General features: G+C 33.5%; 1 protein-coding gene across 1 annotated transcript; it reads right to left on the minus strand.

The window, feature by feature from the left end:
* Positions 1-917: 917 nt before the first annotated feature.
* Positions 918-7,251, minus strand: LOC110703965 (nuclear transcription factor Y subunit C-1-like). Its single transcript, XM_021881768.1, has 2 exons — positions 6,135-7,251; positions 918-1,487 (listed from the first exon to the last, which is right to left on the minus strand). Exons 1-2 carry the CDS (start codon positions 6,895-6,897, stop codon positions 1,480-1,482), a joined length of 771 nt encoding a protein of 256 aa, XP_021737460.1. The 5' UTR covers positions 6,898-7,251; the 3' UTR covers positions 918-1,479.
* Between the last annotated feature and the right edge of the window lie 2,933 nt (positions 7,252-10,184).

Below are 10,184 nucleotides of genomic sequence, written 5' to 3' on the forward strand. Positions count from 1 at the left end.
GTTTTCTCTTACTCTTTTTTTTTTTTTTTGAGACAATTGTTTTCTTTGGCACATTTTTTTGTTTTTGATGATCTATTTGTAAAAATTTTACTTCAAAAATATTTGTAAAAAATTTAAAAGTTAATGTTTTAAAATTATATGTTAAGACAAATTTAACTAGATTGACTTTGCACATTTTCTATTTTACTAATGATCTATTTGTAAAAATTATAAAAAGTTAATGTATTAAAATTATATGTGGAGACAAATTTAACAAGATCCAACATGAGTTTTTTTCCCCTTATATATATAACTAAGAAATGATAATCCAACTATTATTGTACAGTATACACCAGGTACACAAAAGTTGTTAAACCGAAAACATTGCACTTACAAAACAGCTAGAAAATTAAAAAAATACTCCCTCCGTCCCCGATTGATAGTCACTTTTGTCATTTTTGGTGACTCAAAATGTCAGTCACATTTGAGTTTTTCAAATACCATTAATATTATTTTTTTACCAAAATTCTTTAACATTTGCAAATATATTTATGCAAATTTAACTTTCCTAAATTTTACTTTTCCATGTACTTTAATTACTCTCTCTCTATTTTTTTGCATACACAATGTAAATTTACTTTTTCAATGTACTTTCTTTATTTCTCTTTAATTCCCATGATTTTTTTAGCAAAAATGACTATCAATCGGGGAAGAAGACAGTAGAAAATTAAAAATAAAATAAAATAAACAAGTAGCTTCAACTTTAATGTGTTTTCAAAAATCTAATTTTTCATGATATTTAATATTACGAAATTAGATATATTTGATTATAAGGAAACGAAAAATAACATCAAGTTTGGCACATAAATTATACAAGTCGTATAATCTCATTCAGTCATTCTATCCTAATAAGAATAAATAACAGAAAGTTTTAAAAATTACGGAGTAGTCAGTAGTTTTTATAATAGAACATAACCCAGGTTCAAAAATAAGGAAACAGGAGTGACTCAGGATTTTACAAGAAAGCAATTTGTTTACATCAACTAAATTTTCATGCCAAGGTACTTAGTATCAATAAAGTTTTTAAGATCAAAACACTTTACAAACAAATCCAAATCGAAATCGAAAATCCAACTTTTCCAGCACTTCTTGGATCCAAATGAAACCCGAATCATCGATTTTCTTTGATTTGTTTGGACATTTGATTTTGTCTCAACAACTTATACACCCTAGCTCACATAAATAGCAATGCCATGATGCTAAAAAAAGCACTGCAAATATAAGGTAAAGAGTCCATAATTCTTGCATCATTTCGAGTTTTGACTGCCACTGAACAAGATTAAATGTGTTCTAGCAGTTCTGAAGTCATTACATTAGCAATTATATGCAAATTAATAATACCAGAGTGTGCTCTAGGAGTTCATAAGCATGCCAAAATCTGTCGGAGATCTGCACGCCTCATCACCCTACAACGCACTGGTGGACATATCGGCGAATGAATTAATTAGCTGCAACAACAAAAATGTTGTTTAAATAGCCGAAACCTTACAAAGAAACAATAAATAATAACAAAAATAGAGCAGTATATATAAGTATGCAAATCGAAAAAAACATATGTCAAAGGCATTACACTTGAGTATTCAACAGACTTGTATTTAGAGACGCTTCAATTCATAACTAACTAGCTGACATAAATACCCATCAATAATACATATGCACCATTTCTAGACCTAAATTGACATGCACTAATAAACATTCTGATGCATCAGAAAGCAGATGACCCATTAGACAAGGGAATATTATATGTCCCGAAAACTATTGCCATTCTTCCTAATTCCTAATGCAGATATGATTATGACACTTCTGCAAGGGAATGAAGAAAACAACAAAAATCCTAAGCAATGGTAGACTTCAAAAATGTGAGAAACACGCAACACAGAATAACTACGAATAGCAGTCATTAGTTCTTTTTCTGTTCAGACAAGAATTCAGTGACAGAACTAATGCACCAAAACCTCAAACAAGTTCAAGGGAAACTAGTCAATAATAGAAATAAAAAATAAAATTTAAAAATCATTGTTTTCTCAATAGTTTGTTCTGGTCATAGGCACAGCTACAACAGCTCAAAGATAACTAAAGTTATATAATACCCATGAACTCAACGATTTCACAATAGTTTAAAGTTAAGATAAGCAACAATTATAGGTGCTCTCCTACCAAAACTACCTATTGAATTATAAGGTATGATCTTCCAAGCAAAGCATGATAACTCAGCATCTTGGATGCCTTAAAAGACTTACATGCAGTGTGGATTTAACATTTATCACCCGTTAAGATGCCTAGTCGTTTGAGCAACATTTCAGAGAATTTTTGGTACGAAGACATAAACTAGTACCTCAGAACCAGCACAGGATTTTAGCCATACACCAGGCTCAGCTACATTCTTTCTACAGCATTAACTACTCTGCTCTGTACTTTCTACATACTAATTTACTATCCCCTCCCTTTAACCTATCTTTTTATAATACTTATATGAGTCAAAATTGAAGTTCCAGAGCTTCATGTTAAGTTAGGCTCCTGAGTACGTCATCTAACTATGTGCATACTATATTCACAACGAAGAAACTTATGCAAGCAATTAACATCTAGAACGTAGTATGGTCAAATGTTTCTCAGTTGTTTCATACTCTGTCCAATTCAAATTATATTGTTTCCAAGTGTTCAACTCAACAGCTGAGACTCGTACTAATTTACTACTCCCTGAGCTCTTCAGAAAACCAAAGTCACATAAGAAAAGATCTAACTTTTATTTAAAGGTCAGAGCTTGCAATTACTCCATCAAATTCTATACGTAACACTACCCATGTTGGATCCTCAACACTTTGGCATGGGTATGAATACTTGGACATTTCATTTCCTTATTTGACGATTTCCATGAACTAGTAGAGTCTGAGACTTGGACAAATAGCCATGTAATATGAATTCTCAAGTTTTAACATATTCTCTCAACAGTGGTAGTTGCTCTTAGCTTAAAGTATCGTTGGCTGGCCAACCTACTGCTATCTCACTTGTTCCAGAACCCTAATGTTCAATCATCACTCCTATCTCTTCCGGCTGGCCATCTTGATACCCTCTATGGGATAGTAATCAATTAAACATTGCCAGAATGCCAGGGTCTTATGTTGGACAAAAGAATATTTGATGCAGCTGAACAAATATTAATCAGCAACAATTTTATCAACCCTCCATCCTCTAACAGATCTTTTCACTGCTAATTCTGTGACGTTGGAAGACAAGTTCTCCAATGAGAAGGAAAATCCTACCACAAATACAATCAGGATTATAAAACAGCTAGTAAATGGCAGTTGATATTCCTAAATGGACACGATTATGAACCAATTGACAAGTCCAACCCCAATATCTTTTTTTTTTTTTTTTTTTTTTTTTTTGGGGGGGGGGGGGGGTTGTATATAGAGAGCCACAAGGGGGTAATGTGAATTGATCACAGGAGCTCTTGAAATCGGGAAGTAAGCTCTAATCACTTGAGCTATCCCTCACTCTCTCCAACCCCAATATCTTTATTTCAAGGGTCAATGCACCACAATATGGATCCTCTGCTAATACACAACCATTTAATGGCTGGATAAAAATTATTTCCGGCATCACATCATACCATTTTCTGGACTTGAAGAAATATCTCCAATGGTGCCACAATCTGTTCTACTAGAATGTCAAAAGCCAATTCAAACTGCTTAATAATAGCAACCTCACATACACCGGATCCTAACAAATGTCTTTTCCCAACCAGATGAGAGTTGAAAGTTGAGAGGGTCATGCTCATTGGCAGCAATTAAGCATTAACACCAATTCACCAATGAATAAAAGAGATCCAAACTCAGTTGGCTCAGCTAAACCATTCAGCAACACATCTCAACATGGTACACTCTTATCTTAGAATATATTCAAGTGATAGTTTGTTCCGAGTGAGGGGATAGACCAATCGTGAACAACAAATACTTCATCCAAAAAAATGATCACACCATAGGTTGAGCTTGTTTGTGATTGCTTATACGCACTATAGTAGAAGTTACAGAGTCTCCTCCATTCAAATAAGATTTCCCCATATCCTTATTTAACTTTTTAAAGAATTGGTTCATTCGAAAGCAAGTGGATCATTTTTCAAAAGCCCATAGGTTGTCAACTGGAACATATACCAAAAGGCAAATAGGACAAACTAAATGGGACATCCGAAAAAGAATATGAGATAATTTTAGTGAGATGGATTACGAAAATATATTTTAAATGGAAAAAAATGGGTCCTAAAAACTGTAAAATCTAAGAGGATTATAGTTCAGTAAGTATTGACCAGTCAGCCACCCCATGGAGGTGTGCTTTTAAAAAGGACGTTTTCCCAAAGTAAGCTTAAGTAGCAAAATATATACGTAAATGGTTGCGTGGCAAAAGTATTTACCAAACTAAGCTTTCAGGGTAAAACGCTGTCTCGCACAGCGTTTTATGCCCTAGTTTTTTTAATAAAAAATTCAACTTAAAAACGTTGTCTCAGACAGCGTTTTACATGTTGACTTTTATTTTTTAAATTTCGTAATTTTTGATATTAAAAAAAAAAAAAAAATTACACTAAAACGCTGCCTGAGGCAGCGGTTTTAGTGTATAATTTTTTTTATTTTTTATTTTTTTTTTTTTAATTTCTAGTTTGAAAAAAAAAATATTAAAGTTGTTGTGTTCTTGAGCTGCCCCATTTTCCTAGCTTAATTAACCTTTTTTCTTCTTTGTTCTACATGTAATGTTCATGCACTATAGATTAGTGTCTCCTTCTAGGATTTTTTATATTTGGTTTTTACCAATTATTTGACCCTCTTCTTGTTTTCACTCCTTTAATCAAAGTTTCTACTGTTCTTTTCTCCTTCACTTTCACTATACTCCTACCTTTAACCTTTTCTGTCCTCTGTTGTGGCTTTACTTGAGCAACACACCTTCGTTTTGGATGGTATGTAGAATTTGCTCATGAATTGATTTTGTTAAACACAAAACAATGACAGCAATCAAAGCATATGTATTTTCAGTATATTGCAATCATGTGAATATGGACTTAAATACAAAGAGGAGAAGAAGATAGGAAGCAACAATCGTATCCCAACCCCAACCGCAATACTCGAATACGATATGATAATTATCACATATTGATAATTATCCACCCAATAATACAATCATTATCACATATTGATAATTATCCACCCCAAAGAATACAATCATTATCATAATAACGCAATGGTGTATAATATTTTTTTTTTTCTTTTTTTGTTTTTAAACTAGAAATTAAAAATAAAAAAATAAAAAAAAATTATACACTAAAACCGCTGCCTCAGGCAGCGTTTTAGTGTAATTTTTTTTTTTTAATATCAAAAATTACGAAATTTAAAAAACAAAAGTCAACATGTAAAACGCTGTCTGAGACAGCGTTTTTAAGTTGAATTTTTTATAAAAAAACCAGGGCATGAAACGCTGTATGAGACAGCGTTTTACCCTGGAAGCTTAGTTTGGTAAATACTTTTGCCACGCAACCATTTACGTATATATTTTGCTACTTAAACTTACTTTGGGAAGACGTCCTTTTAAAAATGTATAGAATAGTAAATACATCCGCTACTTGTCCTCAACCCCCACCACCACCTACACAAACCCCAAAAACAGTTTTCCACCAATCAGCAGCTACACAGTAATGATTCACCTGAACCCCATTTGAATGATACTATATTATAAAATACTTGTATATTACAAAATTACACATCTAACTAGTGTAATCTTATTATTTATTCAAGTGTTACATGTCAACTAGTGTAATACAATTAGTATTTTATTAGTAAAGTTTATGCTTTTAATCTTCCAAAGAAAACCAAAGGGGGGAAATTTATTTTTTATTATAGAATAATCAAATTCAAAATTCCTCTTTTGCCTCAAACTTGTAACATATCCCCTCAATTCAAACAGATCCAACTACAAAAATAAGTTACCCCAAACATCACAATCAAAAGAAGAATGTGTGAATAATAGTCTAAACGGTGCAATAATTAAAGAAACGGAGGAATTAATTACAAATATTAAAAAAACGGAGGAAGTAGATAATTAAAGTTTACCTCTGGCCATCGAGGCTACCCTGGCCATTATTCCCCCACCACTAGCAGCACTTCCATAAGACCCATCGTTACCGGCCGCATGCCCACTCTGCCACACACTCTGCCACGCCGAAGACGGCGGTGACGGACCCGAAACCCCATACAACCCGGCAGGGTCCATAGCCGGCCTCCCAATCATAACCCCAGGAGGCGCCGGCTGTCCCATTGGCGGATAATAATACGAAACCCCACTCGCAGTCGGAACACCAACCCCAGGAGGCGGTGACACCCCAGTAGGCCCCACGATTCCACCAACCATTCCTAACCCAGCAGCCTCATCCTTGATCTCATCTCTAGGAACAATATCAACCAAGAAATCGAATATATCGGTACGAGTAATTGCTGCGGCTATATCGTTCTTCTGAAGCGTCCTGCGCTTGTTTTCCTCAGCGTGGAGCCATGAGCGAATAGTGAGCTCAAGAATGAACAACTCGCAGGCTTTCGCAAACAGAATTGGTGCTTCGGCGGAGATCATGCGGACGTCTTCGTCGGCTTTCATTATTTTCTTAATGCGGGCTAATGGGAGTGAATGGTTCTTGAAATCGTTGGCAGTTTCGATTTCTTGGCGTTGGTAGGACCAGAACATTTGAAGTTGTTGTTGCTGTTGTTGGAGGAGGTGGTGGTAAGGGCCGGCTTGCGGCGGCGGTGGTGGTGGGGGGTAACCGGTGGTTGATGCCGGTGGTGGTTGTGATGGTGGCGGTGGTTGTGATTGGTTGCCCTCCATTAATACCGGTGAGTTGGTTTGGGTTGAGAGGAGAGAGAAATAGGGAGGGAAGGAAGGAGGGAGATAAGGTAGAGAGAGTGTAGTACAGATTTCTAAGATGAGAATGTGATGGGTGTGGGATTTGGGAAGATGGAAGGGCCACTTTTCTTTTTCTTATTTCTATAATTTTATTTTAATAAAAAAAATTATTTTTATTTTTATTTTTATTTTTATTTATTTTATTTTATTTTTTATTTTTTTTGGGCTTGTGTGATGTGGATGCAATTAGCCTATAGGGAGGATTTGGATTGAATGAGAACTTAGGGTCTGTTCTCTTTGACTGAACTCAGCTGAACTGAACTGAACTGAATTGAGCTGAATTGAACTGAAATAAATATTTTATAAGAGAAGAAAATTAGGAGCTGAGCTGAAATGAATTGAACTGAACTGAGCTGAGCTGAACTGAACTAAAATGAACTGAATTTCAACGTAAGAGAACAGACCCTTATAGAGCCTGTCAAAAAAAAAAAAAAACTTCTACTTATAGAGGGCTTCCAAAAACAATTTTATACGATACTATTAGGACTTGTTATAGTACTACTTGAAGTATCAATAATATGACCTATATTTTACCACTGATGATATTAATAGTACTATTAAAGAGAATACTTAATACTTCCTCCGTTACGCATTATGTGCAACAATGTTGCTTGCACAAACTCCAAGAAGAAATTTCTTAAGCAAAGATTAGGAAATAAGGGGTATGTGATTAATTGGAAGAGAAAGAAACTGAAAAATTAAACACCACCTGTAGACACCAAAAAATGTCGACCCAAAACCAAACTCGATGATGAACAACCTTTCACCGCCATTATTGGTCGGGTTTAGTATTTAATATTTGGAGTGCTTAAATCCATATTCAAATTCATATTTTCATTTCATAAACCAACCCAATTCCTAGCCCGTTTCCCCAAACCTTCACTTATTTTCCTCTTTTCGTGCCTTTAAACCAAAATAATTCATTTCGTGTCTTTTAAAATCATTCATTTCGTGTCCTTTTCATAAAAATGTTTAGTCCAGTTTATTTTACTCCATAATCTGGGTCCAATTATTTAATAATTGAATGGGGCTTTAAAAGAGCTTTCCAACGATATATTATAAGCTCAAATCCGAGTTATAACAAATAAGTTATGACCAAAATACTAAATTTAGCCCAAATCGAACCTAAATCCACCTTAATTACGACCCAATGATCATGTGGAGGGTCTGTAGGGAATACTTCAAGCATTACCCCTAGCTTGAACCCAACTGTGATCATACACTAAAGTATGGTGGCGTCCAAAAGGAAAGAAGCTAGAGCAAAAGAGTTGCCAACAAGTTTTAGGAACTTGTAAACCGTTCACAGGGTGAAGGTTACACCCCTTAACGATCCAACAGATCGTCAACTCCAATAGGTCTGGAACCATGACTGGTAGTTCGGGGATGAAGGTACAAATCCAACCTAAAAGAGATTGAACCCGCCCTAATAATAGGCCTCTATTTTATTCTGATCGTATTCATGTGCGCTTTTTGACTAACATACAATCAATAGAATTAACTCTAAACATGTTTATCTATGTTGGTTGAATATTAATGCACAAATAAATCTATTATTAGCGATCACTTGAATTATAATCATATTAACCCTAAACAAGATTATTAATTATCTTATTAAGCGTGATTACAAGTACAAATTCCCTTTAAACATGCATAAAAGGTGTGATCAAGCAATAAAAATAAATATCAAGCAACATAATAAATCATACATAATAATTATAATCATAATAATAACAATAATAACTAAAATAATCATGATTAAAATAATCATGTTAAAGCATAATATTAATAGGTAGATCCTAGGTATGATACTAACAAGATTAATAATAAACCCTAGCATGTCACTAAACAATAAAAATCAAAGCTTTAACCCTAACATGATACTAACATGAATATTAGGAAAGAAAATAGGAAGTATCGCAGGAATCACAATTGTCATATTTGATATTAGAAATTATAGTTGTTACCCTAAACATGATACTAGAAAGATCAAAACACCCTAACATGACGCTAGGAATCATAATAATAACCTAGACATGATTTCTATATCATAATAACAATGTAAACAATTAAAGCACTTACTTGGATGCATCGTACCTCTTTTTAATAACAAAATACACGTGTTAGTAACTTCAAGGAAAATAATAAAATCAAAAATTAAATTAAATAATTGAAATAGAGATTTGGGACCAAACCCTCAGAAATTAAAACCTTTCACGTCTAGGGCGAAGACAACTTTGAACTTGGTTAGATGTGTTTAAATATTGTAAATGCAGAATTTTGTATAAGAAAACCTAGTTTAGAAAAGAGAGAGAGTATCAAGAATTTCTTGATGTGAGTTGATGATTGAAAAGGGGGAGATATGACCTTTATTTATAGGAAAAAAGAGAGTCGAAAAATAAAGAAAAGAATCCGAATTCAAATAGAAATAAAACTCGATGGACATCAGTTTTTGCGGATTTTGTTTTTATCATATCTTTTGATCCAGAAGTCCAAATAAGGCATATGATATGTCGTTGGAAAGCACCTGAAGTATAATTTTCAACCCAAGTATTAACATATTCTGTAGATAAAAATATATGGCCGAAATAGTAGGACAATGTCAGTTTTTGATAGAGTTTCATATCTAATTCATATCTTTTTCGTTATAGCTCGGATTTAATATTATAATATATCATTAGAAATATAATTTCAAGATCTATCCAACCATATAAAATTTGGATAAATATTACGAGGCACGAAAATAAAATATGACTGTCTTTGAACATCTTTAAATTCGAATAGAATTAGGATTTAAGTTTTAAAAAAGGAAAGTTTTTATTTAACTCAAATTCTGTAATCTTATCTTTTCAAAAAAGATAATTAAGATATTTTAGAAACTTATAGAAGCTTCTAATTAATCCTAATTAGTTTAGGAATAGGATTAAACCTTTGGACCCTCCACATGATCATTAGGTCGTAGGTAAAATCCGGTTTGGGCCTAGTTTAGTATTTTGGCCATAACTTCCTCATTATTCATCGAAATTGGGCTTATAATATATCGTTGGAAAGGTCTATTCAAGACCCATCCAACTACACTATTATTGGACCCATATCATGGACCAAACTAAACTGGAATGCACGTTTTTCATAAATAAGGTAAGAAAAAAAATATTTTCAAAAACAAAATGAAGAGTTATTTTAATAAAAACATCCTCATCACTAGACTTTTC

This window comes from Chenopodium quinoa, unplaced genomic scaffold (assembly GCF_001683475.1).
Source record: "Chenopodium quinoa cultivar QQ74 unplaced genomic scaffold, ASM168347v1, whole genome shotgun sequence".
Taxonomy (NCBI): domain Eukaryota; kingdom Viridiplantae; phylum Streptophyta; class Magnoliopsida; order Caryophyllales; family Amaranthaceae; genus Chenopodium; species Chenopodium quinoa.

Excerpts from the sequence above, each read along its gene's own strand:
- LOC110703965 (XM_021881768.1), bottom strand. The coding sequence starts at position 6,897 with ATGGAGGGCAACCAATCACAACCACCGCCACCATCACAACCACCACCG.